This window comes from Trachypithecus francoisi, unplaced genomic scaffold, assembly GCF_009764315.1.
Source record: "Trachypithecus francoisi isolate TF-2019V2 unplaced genomic scaffold, Tfra_2.0 Lachesis_group10, whole genome shotgun sequence".
NCBI lineage: Eukaryota > Metazoa > Chordata > Mammalia > Primates > Cercopithecidae > Trachypithecus > Trachypithecus francoisi.
This window is the reverse complement of record NW_022681455.1, coordinates 42,051,400-42,069,662: the sequence shown is the minus strand read 5'-3', so window position 1 is coordinate 42,069,662 and position 18,263 is coordinate 42,051,400. Positions and strand designations below refer to the sequence as shown.

General features: G+C 47.5%; 1 protein-coding gene across 6 annotated transcripts in view; it reads left to right on the top strand.

Annotated features, from left to right (window-relative positions):
- MED20 (mediator complex subunit 20) overlaps positions 1 to 17,674 on the top strand; it is a 30,328-nt gene extending 12,654 nt beyond the window's left edge. Inside the window, exons 1-5 of one of the 6 annotated variants that reach the window (XM_033217145.1) lie at positions 14 to 214; positions 3,112 to 3,230; positions 4,098 to 4,252; positions 12,866 to 13,119; positions 15,732 to 17,674. In XM_033217145.1, coding sequence (XP_033073036.1) covers positions 3,136 to 3,230; positions 4,098 to 4,252; positions 12,866 to 13,119; positions 15,732 to 15,947 — 720 coding nt within the window. In that variant the 5' untranslated portion in view covers positions 14 to 214; positions 3,112 to 3,135 and the 3' untranslated portion in view covers positions 15,948 to 17,674. Of the gene's footprint in view, positions 1 to 13; positions 215 to 2,733; positions 2,790 to 3,111; positions 3,231 to 3,644; positions 3,715 to 4,097; positions 4,253 to 12,865; positions 13,120 to 15,731 lie in introns of those variants that run through there. The other 5 variants (XM_033217147.1, XM_033217148.1, XM_033217149.1 and 2 more) reach the window with 5 other exon arrangements.
- The last annotated feature ends 589 nt before the right edge of the window (positions 17,675 to 18,263 follow it).

The following is an 18,263-nucleotide window of genomic DNA, read 5'->3' as shown; positions in this document are numbered from 1 at the left end:
TCACTAGAGGTGTCACCGAGGGCCCCTAAGACCCGCCCCACTCCTGGGGGAAGGCGTGGACCCGGCGCTCTGTTTTTACGTATTTCCGGAGTCTCTTCTGAGACCAAAGGTTGTGTTGGGGAACTGGAGCAGTTTCTGTGGGCGGACAGGGAACCCTGCGTTTCTACCGTGTGATCCGGCCACCTTCCTGGCCCGACGCCATGGGAGTGACTTGGTAGGACTGCAGGGGATTTTGTGGGGCGGAGCTTGGAGTTGTGAAGGGCCGGAAAGAGGACCTTGACAGTGGTCCGCCGTCCCCTGGGAGCTGTCCTCGGGTTGTGTGGATGAGAGGATGCCGTGCGGGCCGCGGGTTCCCCGGCCTTGTTTCCTCGAAGATGAGCCCCTTCCTCTTGGAAGGCGGGAAAGCAAAGCGAAGTTTTCTTTTTTTTTCTTTAAGACGGAGTCTCGCTCTGTCGCCAGGCTGGAGTGCAGTGGTGCGATCTTGGCTCACTGCACCCTCCGCCTCTTGGGTTAACAAGCGATTCTCCTGCCTCAGCCTTCCGAGTAGTTGGGACTACAGGCGCCCACCACCACGCCCGGCTGTTTTTTGTATTTTTAGTAGAAATGGGGTTTCACCATATTGGCCAGGCTGGTGTCGACAAAGCAAAGTTTTTATCCCAGGAACCTATCAATGGTTGTGTACCTCATTCCCTTCTAGATACATTTTCCTTCCCGTGAGGCCATAGTACTGCCCGCAATGGGACGTCAGGGTTGGAAATAGGGTCTTTGGACTGTGACCCACCTGCAGACAGGGTTGGAGGGAGTGGGTTATAAGCAATCAGGAGACAGTATTTTTAAAGATTTTCTTTATCTTTCTCTCTTTCTTTCTTTCTTTCTTTCTTTCTTTCTTTCTTTCTTTCTTTCTTCTTTCTCTTTCTTTCTTTCTCTTTCTCTCTCTCTCTCTCTCTCTCTCTTTATCTCTCTTTCTCTCTTTGTCTCTCTCTCTTTCTCTCTCTCTTTCTTTCTTTCTTTCACGGAGTTTCGCTCTTGTTGCCCAGGCTGGAGTGCAATGGCGCGATCTCGGCTCACAGCAACCTCCGCCTCGCAGGTTCAGGCCATTCTCCTTCCTCAGGCTCCTGAGTAGCCTGAGTAGCTGGGATTACAGGCACGCGCCACCACACCCGGCTAATTTTGTATTTTTAGTAGAGACGGGGTTTCTCCATGTTGGCCAGGCTGGTCTCGAACTCCAGACCTCAGGTGATCCACCCGCCTCGGCCTCCCAAAGTGCTGGGATTACAGGCGTGAGCCATCGCGACCGGCCAAGATTTTCGCCTACCCTTCCCTCAGCCATCAAATGCAGTTAGACCAGTTTGTGTCTGTTTCTAATTTGCCCATTTTAAGATCTTGGGTCCAGAGGGAAAAAGAGGCTGTTGAAAACAAGGAGATCATGGTTCCAGGCACTTTATCTTTTAAGGACCCGTTTCCCACTATGTTTAATTCCATGGTTAGTCTAGTTTCAATGGAGTTTTTATCTTTCATATGTTTTAAGTCTTAGTTGGAAGAAGATGAGGTAGCAGGGAAAGGTATGGGTCCAGTGCTTGTGGAGGCGTTAGTTGTAAGGTGTCAGGTCCCAGAACATTTTTTTCTTATCTCAGTAGATGTGAGCATTTTTCCCCGTGGGAGAAACCCGAAGGCCAGGCTATCTGAAGCCAGTGGCTATAGGCTTCTCATACAAAATCATGTGTAGGGGAAATACTTTTCCTCCTCCTAGCCCAGGTTCTTGCAGGTTTCTCAGTGATTGCACTCTTGTTTCCCACAATTCACATCATGATCCTCCTTTGTTCCTTAATGGAAGCAAGATATGTGAGGGATGGAAATAGAAAAGATGCAGCATAGAACCCTGGGACCCCATGCTCTTCCTTTTTTTTAAAGAAATAGAAATGGGTTCTTGCTGTTTTGTACATCCAGGTCTTGAATTCCTGAACTCAAGCGAGCCTCCTGCTTTGGTCTCCCAAAGTATTGGCATTACAGACATGAGCCACCGTGCCCAGCCACCCCTGCTCTTTAAATGGAGAAGGCAGCTCCAGGGCAAGGGCTCTCTGTTGGCACCCTTATCAACGTTTTCAGAATCCTAGGACTTCTGTCCCTTGTAGCGTCAGTTTAGGGATTCTTTTATATTTCAAAATAAGGCACATTAGCAACATTGTTTATCAGTACTTTTTCTGATAGTGACAATTTTTAGCAACAGAAGGATTCTACCCTAATAGATTCATTTAGCTGATCATAAAGCAATGTCATCTATGACTGTTTTCTTGATTTCTGTATAGCTAAGTACTGCCTGTACTATTGTTTATTAATTTTTTAAATTGACCTTTTCCTTAAAAATGTTTTAACAGGCACTACATCCCTAGTGGTTAAGAGCATGGACAGGAAACCAGGTTGCTGGGCTTTGAGTCTTGGGTGTACCACACAGTAACTGTGTGACCTAGTGCAAGTTATTTAACCTCTTTGTACTGTACTTAAATTTCCCCCCCTTTTTTTTTCTTTTTGAGATGGAGTTTCGCTCTTGTTGTCCAGTCTGGAAGGCAGTGGTGCGATCTTGGCTCACTGCAACCTCCGCCTCCTGGTTTCAAGTGATTCTTCTGCCTCAGCCTCCCATGTAGCTGGGATTACAGGCACACACCACCACGCCTGGCTAAGTTTTGTATTTTTGGTAGAGACAGGGTTTCACCATGTTGGCTAGGCTGGTCTTGAACTTCTGACCTCAAGTGATCCGCCCACCTCGGCCTTCCAAAGTGCTGGGATTACACGTGAGTCACCGTTCCCGGCAGTTTCCTTATTTGTAACAAGTTGATAAATAACATCTTCATAGGACTATTGTGAGGATTTGGAGAGTTAATTCATCTAAAGGCCTTAAGACACAGTCTGGCATGTTGTTGGTTGGCAATTGTTACCTACCACTCTAAAGGGGAAGCCACCATAGGAGGTTCACTCACCATAGGAGGAAACCTTGGAAATGATGTTTTTTTTGTTTTGTTTTGTTCCATTGTTTTGATTCAATTTTTGTGAATACTGTTGCCTCTCATTCCCGAAGATTATAAACTTGAAGGCTGCTTTTTTTTCTGTTCCTAGGGCTGTTGAATAGAACTTTCTGTGATGATGGAAATGTTCTCTAGCAGCAGTGTCCAATACACTAGCCCCAGCCACCTGTGGCTCTGGGCTACTGTGCTGAACAGCTCAAGTTCACAGAGTTGGTAAAAACATGTTAACCCAAACTGAGACTTTCTCCTTGATGTAGTCAGAACTGAAAGAGTTGCAAAAGGAATCCCTTTTTCATTATATAACTCAGCATTATTTAATGCTCAGCCTGTGTGCCATCTAGAATCTTTGGCATGCCACACTTGAGAATGCCCCATGATAGGAAGTTCATTGCTCTGGTGTGAGAATCCTGAGAACTGTGCTTCAGTTCTTAGAGGGGCTCTCAGGGACAGTGGTCCTCTATTCCTTGTCTTTAAAATGGGGGACTGGTCCAAGTGTAATGAGTTATCTTAATTGATTGTTCACATTCGGTTACAGATTGGACTCCTTGTTCTATTCTTCCCCATTCTAACTACTGCACTTGACTGGTCTTAACTTTTTTTTTTTTTTTTTTTTTTTTAAGATCAAGTCTCGCCCTGTTGCCCACACTGGAGTGCGATGGCGCAATCTCGGCTTACTGCGAGCTCTGCCTCCCAGGTTCAAATGATTCTCCTGCCTAAGCCTCACAAGTAGCTGGGATTACAGGCGCCCGCTACCACGCCCAGCTAAATAATTTTTGTATTTTTAGTAGAGACAGGGTTTCACCATGTTGGCCATTCTTGTCTTGAACTTCTGACCTCGTGATCCGCCCACCTCGACCTCCCAAAGTGCTGGGATTACAGGCATGAGCCACCATGCCTGGCCAAAAAAAATTTTTTTTTAATTAATAATAAAGTTGCAGGGGTTGGGAGACGGTCATAGTAGGTAATTTCCAAGATAACTTTTGGCCCTGACGAGCTGTGATGCTGTGGGCGAGTGAGTGGCTCATTGAGCACATGTGTGTCTCTGGATAACTGACAATTTGGTGCTCTCCTTTCCAGTGTGTCCCAGATGCCTGTGGCTGAGGGCAAGAGTGTTCAGCAAACCGTAGAGCTCCTTACCCGGAAATTGGAGATGCTTGGGGCAGAGAAGCAAGGAACGTTTTGTGTGGACTGTGAGACTTACCATACGGCTGCATCTACCCTTGGCAGCCAAGGTCAGTAACATGGATCTGTAGGATGGCCGGAACGAGGGTTGGAGTTAATAGACATTTGTGTTAATTGAAGTCTTTCTGCTTTTCTGCTGAGGGTGGTGTTCTTAAACATGTGGCGAGATGTGTTTCTGAATTCATTAATTATTGGTTCTTTATCTCTTAGAATAGGGCCTTTGAAAGCTTTATTTTGTTTTATTTTATTTATTTATTTTGTTGAGACAGGGTCTTACTCTGTCGCCCAGGCTGGAGTGCAGTGGCATGATCACAGCTCACTGACTGCAGCCTCGACCCCCTGGGCTCAAGTGATCCTTCCACCTTGGCCTCCTGACTTGGCCTCCTGAGTAGCTGACACCACAGGCATGAGCCACCACACCTGGCTAATATTTTAAATTTTTTGTAGAGACAGGGTCTCCCTGTGTTGACCAGGCTGGTTTTGAATTCCTGGCCTCAAGGGATTATCCGGCCTCAGCTTCCCAAAGTATTGAGATTATAGGTATGAGCTGCCACTCCTGGCTAAAGCTTTATTGAGGTATAGTTGATATACAAGCAATTGTACACATCTAATGCATACATCTTAATGAGTTTGGATATATGCATACACTTATGATACCATCACCACAACCAAGATACTAAACATATCTGCTACATCCCAAAATTTCTTTGTATGTGTGTGTTTGTGTGTGTGTGTGTGTGTGTTTTTAAGAGATAGAGTCTTGCTCTGTTGCCCAGGCTGGAGTGCTTTGGTGTCCCATAGCTCACTGCAGCCTCAAACTCCTGGGGTCAGGTGATCCTCCCACCTTAGCCTCCTGAGTAGCTGAAACTACTGGCATGTGCCACCATGCCTGGCTGAGTTTTTACTTTTGGGTGGGGTCATGGGAGTGTCTTACTATGCTGCCCAAGTTCGTCTCAAACTCCCAGCCACAAGCCATCCTTCCACCTTAGCTTCTCAAGTAGCTGGTATCAAACTCCTGAGCTCAGGGGATCCACCAGCAAGGGCCTCCCAAAGTGCTGAGATGACAGGCATGAGCCACCATGCCTGGCCCTTGTGTTCTTTGAGTGCTTTTTGTTTTGTGCAGTTTGAACTCTAAAAGCAATGTTTCTCAGAGGGTTAATCACTGACTAACCACATTAGAATCACCTGGGATACTTGTTATAGCGTTGCAGATTCCTGGCCTTGTTTACTGATTGACTGCTGCTGTAGGCCACATAATCTACATTTAATAATCCAGACAATCCTTATGCACTCTGAAATTTGAGAAAGACTTGTTTTAGGCCCAGAAGTCTTGTTTATGATTCTTTTAGAGCTTTAGGGCTTCTAGAAGTTTCTTTTTATAAAGTTCCTGTTTTCCTACACCTAACCATTGGCATTGACCTCCTCATTAGCATAAATCAACTGTTCTTTTTAGTGGCTTGAGTGATGAGATGGGGTGTGGATGATGGGGGATGGTGGTTGGGAGGGAGAGAGGATTTTTTTTTTTTCTTGTTAGAGTGAGGGTCTCACTTCGTTGCCCAACTGTACAGTGGCATGATCACAGCTCACTGCAAGCTCTAACTCCTGGGCTCAGGCAATGAGAGACTCTTTGGATATGAGTTAGGGAACTTGTTTCTCTTAGTCTTGGCTCTGCAGTAACGACCTTGAACAGTTCCATAGCACTGTGGTTATCACTGGGGAGCCAGAGCCCTGAGTCCTGGCTTTGCCACATTCTAACTGTACCTGTAGGTAACTCCCACAACCTATCTGTTACTATTTCCACGCCTCTCATGTACCTGTTTCCCTTAGATCCATTTCCTGCACTTCCCCTGTAAGCTGTATTTTCCAGGCCCTCTCCTAGTTAGCTTTGGTTATTGAGAGGCACCAGAGAAGATTAGAGGATGGGAGAAAGGAAGCCCACAGTGTTCCTCTCCCTCTGCTCTGGGCAGTGTGTCTAGCCATGGCTGTGTCTTCACCTCCTTGGTTGTAGCTTCTGCTAGGCAGCCCTCTTTCCTGCCTGCGATAACAGCACCTATTTTCTTTTCCCTCTAGCCCTAGGGATGGTTGTAGCTTCCTGTGTTGCTAATCTTTGGGTTGTCCCACCATCCTGTTTGGTTTTTCCTTTCTTCCAACCCATGTATTTGTTCCCCATATACATTTCTTGTACCAAAACTATCTGACATGGGCTCTGTTTTTGGACTCTTCCCAATACAGTTCTGTCATCTGTAAAATGAAGATAATCATAGTATTTCTCTCCTCATGTTGTGCTAAATAAGTTAATACATGCAAAGCATGTAGAACTGAGATTGTCATGTAATGTTTTTTTTTTTTTGAGATGGAGTTTTGCTCTTGTTGCCCAGGCTGGAGTGCAGTGGTGCAGTCTCAGCTCACTGCAACCTCCACCTCCCGAGTTCAAGCAATTCTCCTGCCTCAGCCTCCCGAGTAGCTGGGACTACAGGTGCACTCCACCATGCCTGGCTCATTTTTGTGTTTTTAGTAGAGGTGGGGTTTCACCATGTTGGCCAGGCTAGTCTCGAACTCCTGACCTTGTGATCTGCCCATCTTGGCCTCCCAAAGTGCTGGGATTACAGTCATGAGCCACTGCACCCGGCCTGTCATGTAATACTTAATGTAGTATTTAAGTGGCTAAGAGTTGTAATGAGCTTTTTTATCGTCATTGATAAAATTGCAGTTCCATTTGTGTTGCCTTCAATATGAAGGAGGTACGAATCAAAAGATAATTACAAAAGCATTTGGGTAATAAAACATTTGGATATAGATATGAAATGGCATATGACTTCTAGTGAAACTACCTGGTGCGGGCTGAGCAGGCCCTCACTTTCAAGAAGTTACAGTCTAGTTGGGGAGACAGTACACCTTCATGGCAGACAGGAGGGAACAATGGAAAGAGCAACAAACTTGGGGTGAGCAGGCCTGGACTGGAGCTTCAGTCTTGCTGGTTACTGGCTCTATGCCTGTAGTTCAGTGATTTTCACACTTGACCAGCATTAGCATCATCTGAAAGGCTTGTTACAACACAGACTGCTAGACCCCCACCCCAAAGTTTCTGACTTAGTAGTCTGTCACCCAGGTTGGAGTGCAAAGGCATGATCACAGCTCATTATTGCCTCGACCTGCCGGGCTCCAGTGATCCTTCAGCCTCAGCATCCTAAATAGCTGGGGCCACAGGTGCGTGCCAGTATACCTGGCTAACTTTTTGATTTTTTTGTAGAGTCAAGGTCTCCCTATGTTGCCCAGGCTGGTCTCAAACTCCTGGGCTCAAGCGATCCTCCCTGCCTTGGCCTCCTGAAGTGTTGATATTACAGGCGTGAGCGCCCTGGCTATAATTTGCATTTCTAAAAAGTTCCCACGTGGTTCTGCTACTGCTGCTTCTCTGGGATCCAATTAGCTTCATTTTCCTCAACTTTAGAAGGGGGACAGTAAACCTGGTTCTCCTTGCTTCACAAGGTGGTACAGACATGAAAGGATTTTGCTGTGATAGAAAATACGATTGTCGGCTAGGTGCGGTGGTTCACACCTGGAATCCCAGCATTTTGGGAGGCCGAGGTGGGCAGATCACCTGAGGTCAGGAGCTTGAGACCAACCCGGCCAACATGGTGAAACCCCGTCTCTACTGAAAATACAAAAATTAGCCAGGTGTGGTGACAGGTGCCTGTAATCCCAGCTACTCAGGAGTCTGAGGCAGGAGAATCGCTTGAACTTGGGAGGCAGAGGTTACAGTGAGCTGAGATCACTCCATTGAACTCCAGCCTGGGCAACAGAGCTAGACTCCGTCTCCAAAAAAAAAAAAAAGTACTATTGTCAGCTGAGTGCAGTGGCTCATACCTGTAATCCTAGCACTTTGGGAAGTAGAGGTGAGAGGATTGCTTGAGCCTAGGAGTTTGAGGCCAGCCTAGGCAAGATGGTAAGATCTTGTCTCTGCAAAAAAAAAAAAAAAAAAAAAAAAGCTGGGCACAGTGGCTCACGCCTGTAATCCCAGCACTTTGGGAAGCCGAGGCAGGTGGATCATGAGGTCAGGAGATCGAAACCATCCTAGCTAACATAGTGAAACCCCATCTCTACTAAAAATACAAAAAATTAGCCAGGCATGGTGGTGGGCGCCTGTAGTCCCAGCTACCCGGGAGGCTGAGGCAGGAGAATGGTGGGAACCTGGGAGGTAGGGCTGGCAGTCTGGCAGTGAGCCGAGACTGCACCACTGCACTCCAGCCTGGGTGACGGAGTGAGACTCCATCTCAAAAAAAAAATTTTTAAAAATGGTGGGAATGGTGGTCCCAGCTACATGGGAGGCTGAGGCAGGAGGATTACTTGGGCTCAGGAGGTTGAGGCTTCAGTGAGCTGTGTTCATGCCACTACACTCCAGCTTAGGTGACAGAGCAACACCGTGTCTCAAAGAAAAGAAAAGGAAAATGTTATTGTTTATAACTAGAAGTGCCTTCTTCATTAAGCGCGTGCGCACACACACACACACACACACACACACACACAAACACACACACACACACATCCCTTAGTTGACTTTTAAGATATTTCCAAGGCAGTAACACTTGCAGACTCATATAGTATGAATAAATTATGTAATTATAGTGAGTAGACAGAACAGAATGACGAGGTCAGCTTTGGATGGATTTTTTTCTTGAGAGTCCAGAAGGTTTGAACTGGATTTAGAAGGAGGTGACAGGCGTGAATCGTCAGCAAGCAGTCAGGAGGAGGTATGTGTCCTGGAGGATCGTGCAGAGCCTCCTGTGTTCATGAACAGCGGCCTATATAGGGAAGCCACATGACCTCTGCTCCCCCAACCCTTGCACCCTTTTCATTCCCACACTCTTACCCCCTATCTAGAGTGTCTTCTTCCTTCATGTGGCTGGATCCTATCTTCTCTTCATATCGCAGTTCAAATCCTATTTTTTTTTTTTTTTGAGACAGAGTCTCACTCTGTCGCCCAGGCTGGAGTGCAGTGGCGCGATCTCGGGTCACTGCAAGCTCCGCCTCCCGGGTTCATGCCATTCTCCTGCCTCAGCCTCCCGAGTAGCTGGGACTGCAGGCGCCCGCCACCATGCCCGGCTAATTTTTTGTATTTTTAGTAGAGATGGGGTTTCACCATGTTAGCCAGGATGGTCTTGATCTCCTGACCTCATGGTCCACCCGCCTCAGCCTCCCAACATGCTGGGATTACTGATGTGAGCCACCATGCCCGGCCAAATCCTGTTTTTTTTTTCCTGCTGACTTGTTCACTTTAATCTTTTCCTATCCTGAAGTCTTTCCTTTCTTCCGAAAGACTTGTGGTCTTTCCTTGGTAATAACTTGTTTTATTTCATGGTCTTTTAAAAAGTTTTTAGCCACTGGGCGCGGTGGCTCATGCCTCTAATCCCAGCACTTTGGGAGGCCGAGGTGGGTGGATCGCCTGAAGTCAGGAGTTCGAGACTAGCCTGACCAACACGGTGAAACCCTGTCTCTACTAAAAATACAAAAAATTAGCCAGGTCTGGTGGCAGGTGCCTGTAATCCCAGCTACTTGGGAGGCTGAGGCAGGAGAATCACTTGAACCTGGGAGGCAGAGGTTGCAGTGAGCCAAGATTGTGCCACTACACTCCAGTCTGGGAGACAGAGTGAGACTCTGTCTCAAAAAAAAAAAAAAAGTTTTTAGCCTATCTCAGCTGGGCGTGGTGGCTAATGCCTGAAATCTCAGCACTTTGGGAGGCCAAGGTCGGCAGATCACCTGAGGTCAGGAGTTCAAGACCAGTCTGGCCAACATGGTGTATCCCCGTCTCTACTAAAAACACAAAAATTAGCCAGGTGTGGTGGTACACACCTATAATCCCAGCTACTCAGGAGGCTGAGGCAGGAGAATCACTTGAACCTATTGATTGGCTTTAATGCGGCCCCCAGACCAAATGCCAGAGAAAAGGCAAGTAGGCAAGGCAAAAAAAACCTTTATTTACAAACCAAATGTGAGGGAGGGGCGAGGTTCACCAGCCTCCGGCGGTGGAGGCCGACGAAGTCGCTCCGGCATTCTCGGGCGAGGTTCCTAGGTCCGCACAGGAGCAGGGGCCACGGAAGCTCCTCCGGCGCTCTCGGGCGAGGTTCCTGGGTCCCACGCAGGAGGAGGGGCCAAGGAAGCTCGCTCCGGCATTCTCGGACGAGGTTCCCGGGTCCCGCGCAGACGAGGAGGGGCCGAGGAAGTTCGCTCCGCTCGCTCTCCGACGAGGTTCCCGGGTCCCGCATAGACGAGGAGGGGCCCAGGAAGTTCGCACCGCGCGTTCTCGGACGAGGTTCCTGGGTCCCGCGTAGACAAGGAGGGGCCCAGGAAGTTCGCACCGCGCGTTCTCGGAGGAGGTTCCTGGGTCCCGCGTAGACGAGGAGGGGCCCAGGAAGTTCGCACCGCGCGCCCGCCGGGAGCGGCTTTTATGTCCTGGGCCCGGGAGTGGGAGGGCAGTGGGCGGGACATAGGCGGGTCGGGGGCGGGGTGGTAGGCGTGGCTAGGTGGGTTCCGGTTCCTCTCCTCGGAGGTCGGGTTGCGCCTGTGCAGTCGACCCGTGTCTTTCCCGGGCGCGGGAAACTTGACAATGAAGAACCCGGAACTGCGCCATCTTGCCTCCGTTTGTCCAAACACCTATGAGGCGGAGGTTGTGGTGAGCCCAGATCACGCCATTGCACTCCAGGCTGGGCGACACAGTGAGACGCTGTCTCAAAAAAAAAAAAAAGTTTTTAGCCTATCTCTCTCATGAGATTATCAGCTTTTTTTGCTTTTTTGAGATGGAGTCTCGCTATCACCCAGGCTGGAGTGCAGTGGCATGATCTTGGCTCATTGCAACCTCTGCCTCTTGAGTTCAAGTGCTTCTCCTGCCTTAGCCTCCCGAGTAGCTGGGATTACAGGCACACACCACCATGCCTGGCTAATTTCTGTATTTTTAGTAGAGACGAGATTTTACCATGTTGGCCAGGCTGGTCTCGAACTCCTGACCTCAAGCGATCCACCCACCATGGCCTCCCAAAGTGCTGGGATTACAGGTGTGATCCCTGGCCTGATTGTCAGCTTCTTGAAGTCAGGGGCTAAGTCCTCTGCTTGTATGTTTCTTAAGCCCTAAGAAAAGTATTGGGAATGGCTTATGTATGTAATAAGCATGTGGGATTGTGGCAGTCTATCCATTAATTCTTATAGTGTATGAAAGAGGAATCTTGCTTTCCAGTTTTTGTCTTCTGGTTTTTTTTTTTTTTTTTGGAGACAGAGTATTGCTCTGTTGCCCAGGCTGGAGCGCAGTGACATGATCTCAGCTCAGTGCAACTTCCGCCTCCTGGGTTCAAGTGATTCTCGTGCCTCAGCCTCCCAAGTAACTGGGATTACAGGCATACACCACCATACCCAGATAATTTTTGTATTTTTAGTAGAGATATGGTTTCACCCTGTTGGTCAGGCTGGTCTCGAACTCCTGACCTCAAGTGATCCACCTGCCTCAGCCTCCCAAAGTGTTGGGATTACAGATGTGAGCCACTGTTCCTAGCCCTTCCTTCTTCTGTTTTCTACTTAACTAAATGTATGTAGCTTTCCATTCTTATTGCAAAAAGTCTGTGGAAATCAATGAGAAAACTCATTTCTTAGAGACTGGAAGGGGTGAGCTGGGGCTTGAAAGTTGAACTTCTGAACCAGCTCCTGAATTCTCTCTGCTGTAGTGTGCTGCTTGCTTCCCAAGTTGGCTAGACTTCTAAAAATTCTCCAACGGTTTGCTGTTGGTTTCAGGATACAGTCTAAACTTCTTGAGGCATGGTAGACAAGACCTATCACAGCTTGGCTCCCATCTACCTTTCCCTGCTTATGCTCAGACACTCCCCTTTGCTGCTTCTGTAGGACCATTTACTAGATCTCAAAAAGGGAGGAAGCTGAGATGAGGAGGAGTGCGCAGAGGAAGGGAGCAGCTACTTCCTTTGGCATGCCCAAATGCTGTTACTTTCCTTTTACTTATGTAACATATGATAACATACAAAAGATTATATGTAAAGTCTGTGGGAGTTAGACTTTACGTATAGACCATCGGTGAGCCCACCACTCAACTTAAGAATTAAAACATAAACAGGCCGGGCGCGGTGGCTCATGCCTGTAATCCCAGCGCTTTGGGAGGCCAAGACGGGCAGATCACGAGGTCAGGAGATCGAGACCATCCTGGCGAACATGGCGAAACCCTGCCTCTACTAAAAAAAAAATACAAAAAATTAGCCGGGCGTGGTGGCGGGCGCCTGTAGTCCCAGCTACTTGGGAGGCTGAGGCAGGAGAATGGTGTGAACCCAGGAGGCGGAGCTTGCAGTGAGCCGAGATCGCGCCACTGCACTCCAGCCTGGGTGACAGAAAAAAAAAAGAATTAAAACATAATCAACACTATTAAAGTTTCCTGTGTGCCCCTCACCATTTTCTGTAGAGCAGAGTGGGTTTTACCACATGCTGCCTCTCCTGCTATTCCCCCATACCTTTCTAGAAAAGGCTGTCAGTGAGAGGATTCCCCTCACCCCGCACCAAGAACTGCTGAGGTAGTGCCAGATTGCTGTCTTGCTTCATTCTGGGGGGAGTCATTTGAGTCTACTCTGGGGTTCGCCAGTGAAAGTCTTGATGATGAATAGGATCTGTGTCCCTTGCAGGTCAGACCGGGAAGCTGATGTATGTGATGCACAACTCAGAGTACCCATTGAGCTGTTTCGCTCTCTTTGAGAATGGCCCTTGTCTTATTGCTGACACCAACTTTGATGTGCTTATGGTGAAACTCAAGGGCTTTTTCCAGAGTGCTAAGGCCAGCAAGATTGAAACCCGGGGCACCCGGTACCAGTACTGTGACTTCCTGGTGAAGGTGGGCACGGTCACAATGGGGCCCAGTGCCCGGGGCATCTCTGTGGAGGTAAGACCTTGGTGAAAATAGGAGCAGGATATGCTGAGGGGGCTGCTCAGCAAAGGACTCTGAAGATTTTCCAGTTCTTCTCTATTTTTTTTTTTTTGAGACAGAGTCTTGCTCTGTCACCCAAGCTGGAATGCAATGGTGCAATCTTGGCACACTGCAGCCTCGACCTCCAGGGCTCAAGTGATCCTTCAACCTATCTCCCAAGTACCTGGGACTATACCCACCGAATGTAAATTTTTTTTTTTTTTAATTAGAAATGAGGTCTTGATGTGTTGCCCAGGCTGGTCTCAAACTGCTGGGCTCAAGTGATCCTCCCACTTCAGCCCCGCAGAGTGCTGGGATTACAGGTATGAGCCACCACACCTGGCCTCCAGTGCTTCTCAATTTAAACAGATATTTATGCCTGCCTGATCCCTGACTCCAAGGCATTTGTGCTTTCTCTCCGTTAATCTTTTATCCTTTCTTTAATTATTCAGAGACTGAGACTCTCTAACACAAGGTGGGAAGTAGGAAGCGGGAAGCTGGGTTCAAAGCAAGCAGAAAGCTTCATTAGGAAGGGTAGCTTGCTAGAGAAGGGAAAAGATAGTCAAGGAAGGCAGGTGAGTTATGATATGGAGGGACAGTCACCCATGAGAAGAAGTACTGGAGCAGAACAGGACAACTCTTGAAACAGTTTTCTGGAGGTGGGCCCTAAATCACATATGCCCATATAGCTCTCCTTAGTATGCTTTAAGATAGGTATCAAAAGTTGGGAAGCAAAAATGTGCTTTTCCTTTTGACATGCTGTCTGCGTTCTTTCATGGTAGAAAGAGGTGTTTGTGTGTGAGATCACTTCATCTGTGACCCTGAGAGAGAGAGAGAGTGTGTGTGTGTACATACACATATATAGTGACAAGGAGTGAGAGTGGCAGTGTGGCAGTAGCTGGCTTCTTTGGGACCAGGGAAAGTTCACAACTTATAATATGCCCAGCACTGAGATAAGAAAACAAGTAAGCGGCCGGGCGCGGTGGCTCAAGCCTGTAATCCCAGCACTTTGGGAGGCCGAGACGGGCGGATCACGAGGTCAGGAGATCGAGACCATCCTGGCTAACACGGTGAAACCCCGTCTCTACTAAAAATACAAAAAACTAGCCGGGCGAGGTGGCGGGCGCCTGTGGTCCCAGCTACTCGGGAGGCTGAGGCAGGAGAATGGCGTGAACCCGGGAGGCGGAGCTTGCAGTGAGCTGAGATCCGGCCACTGCACTCCAGACCGGGCGACAGAGCAAGACTCCGTCTCAAAAAAAAAAAAAGAAAACAAGCTTGCAGGGTCTACCCTTTGAAAATTTGTGATTTATTTATTGAGTGAGGCCGAAACACACAAACTATTTTTGAAGTTAGTCTGAAAATGCCATAGAAGAGGCAGTTTGCTCTGGGAATTCAAGCCAGTATGAGCACTGCTGACTTTGGTTGTGATGCTTCCTGGAGGATCAACATTTATGTAGGGATTTAAAATGTAGAAACATGGGGATAGATAAGTCTAGGAAGAATCCCACTTGGAGAAAAGGGCATTAGTGGTAGTTTCTGCTCAACAACCTCTAGGACCAAGACTTCCTAACTCTTTCAGCTTGTGATAGACCTTGGATTTGCTGAGACCCACTGTTGATCCTCTACATTTCTAATCTCATAGTAGAAACACACCCCACCTGTTTATTTACTTGTTTCTCCTTAGGGTTGCCAGTAATTTTGTCCTGCCATCTCTCCAGTAAAAAATTAAGAGAGCAGCCGGGCGCGGTGGCTCAAGCCTGTAATCCCAGCACTTTGGGAGGCCGAGACGGGCGGATCACGAGGTCGGGAGATCGAGACCATCCTGGCTAACACGGTGAAACCCTGTCTGTACTAAAAAATACAAAAAACTAGCCGGGCGAGGTGGCGGGCGCCTGTAGTCCCAGCTACTCGGGAGGCTGAGGCAGGAGAATGGCGTAAACCCGGGAGGCGGAGCTTGCAGTGAGCTGAGATCCGGCCACTACACTCCAGCCTGGGTGACAGAGCGAGACTCCGTCTCCAAAAACAAACAAAAAAAAAAAAATTAAGAGAGCAGAAGGAGAAATGAAGATGTATATTTTTTGGCCCATGCCACACTATTTGGGAAATTCTTTCTTAGGGTCAGAGCCCAGGTTGGTTCTACCTAGGGAGTAACATATGGTCTTGAAAAAAACTCATAAGCATTTGTGTCTACTCTGCTCTCTACTTACCACTACCACACACATTTTCCTTCTCTTTATCTTTGTCATGTCTCTTAGAATTTTCTTGAGCTCTCCTTGAATCTTTACTCAGCATAGCAGGGACAACACAGTCCTGAGATCATCAAAAGGGGCCCAGATCTGCTTCTGGATCCTCTGGGAGGGCTACAGGTTGGCACAGCTCCAGAAAGAGAAATGTTAAAGATGCCTAAAGATGCGGGTGTTGAGCCCAGTGTTTGGGTTGAATGTTTCCTGTGGACCAACACTGTGCTAGGAGGTGTATGTCTTTAGCTTGGGGCTGGGGAAGATGGGAGCAGGAGGCAGGAGGTGCAAGAGAAGCAGACCTTGTCTTAGCCTTCATTCACCCTCATTCTCTGTGCTTTTGGTTCCCAGGTGGAGTATGGCCCCTGTGTGGTAGCTAGTGACTGCTGGAGCCTGCTGCTTGAGTTCCTACAGAGTTTTCTAGGCAGCCACACACCAGGGGCTCCTGCAGTGTTTGGGAACAGACATGATGCAGTCTACGGCCCAGCAGATACCATGGTCCAGTACATGGAACTCTTCAACAAGATCCGCAAGCAGCAGCAGGTGCCGGTGGCTGGGATTCGTTAGTGATGAGCAGCTGCCAGCTGAGCTCTGTCACCAGGGGTACTCCACAGGAGAAGCAGGTGCTGACTCTCAGGTTCCCGGACCCCAGAAATCCAGGGTAGACATGGAGTCTACTCTCCTTCTCTGGTTCCCAGCTGTGGCTTTTGTTCTGGGGCTCTGGAGTCCCCTCCCCAACCCCCTGACTCTCACACATAGCCCCCCATCAGCTGTTTTACTCCATTCCTTACTGGATTTGGCCTGTCCTCAAGAATGGTAATTATGAAGAATGGAGAAGTTTGGACCCTGCCTCCTTTAGGGAAAAGGTAGGACAGGAATGTCCCTGCCTGGTATTGGTGGGGGAAACAGTCTGTATCCCCAACTATTGGGGATTTGTCTCAGGCCCACCGTGAACATGCTGCATTTTATGTTTGGACTGTGCTGTAATAAGAGCCTCTTCCTTTTGTCAGAGGATGTAACTGGGCTTCTATCCTGGAGATGGAGTGGAAGGCACAACTGGTTTGATAGTTACCATTTTCTGACCTGTTTGCTGAAGTGATTTGCGAATTGACTTTCCTAGGATGTTGCCTGAGTCCTTTGAACTCTCCTTCTGACATCTTTCCCTTCTGTTGTGAAATATGTTAAGCCACAGGCCAAACTGCTATAAGATAGAAGTTTGTTTTTTCTCACCTAATAGTAGAGAGGTAATCAGATGGTCTAGGGCAGATTTAACTCTACAAGGTTATCAGGAACTTGGTTTCTTTCTGTCTTATTCAGCCATTCCCAGTATGTTTTCTTACCCGCAATATCAAAGAAGACTCATCAGCTCCATATCTGCATTCTCCTGGGGAAAGAGAGAAAAGATCTGTTTTTTTAAAAAAGATAGGACTGAGCATTGCTCAAATCACTGTGGCCACACTTTGCTGAAAGAGATGCTGGAACATAGAGCCTCTTATCTGGGCAGTCATGTGCCAAGTTAAAACGCAGGGATGCTGTGACTACAAGATGAAAGAGAATTGTGACTACAAGTTGCTGAGACCCAGTTAATGGCCTCTGCTACATGGAGCTCACTGGACATGCCCAGGAATGCTCTTGGCTGTTCATTTGCAGTTAATACCTCCTGTAACTAAAGCATTCGTTTATGAATTGACTTGAGAGAAGGGCTGATCTCAGAGTCACTTTGAGCTAAGTTGGATTAGTCACACTAGGAAGTTAATTCCACACCCTTCGTCTAAGTCTCAGTATTGAGGCCTCTCCAGTTCTCATGCACCCCAATCTTGTATTAGAACACTTGACCCTGATACGTGCACCTTGCTTCATGGTTGCCTGAGCTCTTTCTCCTGTTTCATTTGAGCCTCCAAACTACATATTTGGCCATATTGCCTGCCTACCCCATGCCTGCTGCAGAAATATTCATCCAGGTATAACCTTGATATACACAGAGATGGTCTTAGGAGAATTGTTAATGTATGTACTGTATTGTCATCAAGGATACTGTCCCTTATTTGAAGACATCTAAAGAGAAACTGTTTTCAGATCCAAGTGCTCAGATCTAAAGCCTCTGCAAAAGTCAGGTAGTGGTCATGTTTCCCTTCTAGTTTTGGCTGACAGGAAGCTCAATTCAGTATCATAACTACAGAACCTGTCATCTGTATTTTTTGTTCTCACGCCCTGTTTTTGTTATTTTGTTTCTGGTTTTTTATATTGAGGTATGTTTTAGATATTGTTTACAAAAATAAAATGCACAGATCTTATGTTTTTGGCCTCCTGATTTACATTTGCTTTCGTCCAGGTTTATTTATTTGTATTTTTCTGTAGGCTACAGCTTTTATGGAATGAAACAATGCATAGGCAACATTTTGAACACAATGCATTTCCTGAAAATCTCCAGAAGTTGATTGTGGTAAATACAGACTCTCTAGACTTGTGCATTGTAAGGAGGGACTCTGTTCCCTAAAAGCTAGAAAGAAAAAAAAAGTATACAAACTTTGCCTTTATTTTGTTTTATTAGTATTATTTATTTATTTATTTTGAGATGGAGTTTTGCTCTTGTTGCTCAGGCTGGAGTGCAATGGCACGATCTCGGCTCACTACAACCTCTGCCTCCCGGGTTCAAGCGAATCTCCTGCCTCAGCCTCCCGAGTAGCTGGGATTACAGGCGTGTGCCACCATGCCCAGCTAATTTTATATTTTTAGTAGAGATGGGCTTTCTCCGTGTTGGTCAGGCTGGTCTCGAACCCCTGACCTCAGGTGATCCACCCACTTAAACCTCCCAAAGTGCTGGGATTACAGGCGTGAGCCACCATGCCCGACCCTTATTTTATTTTTTGTGATGGAGTTTCA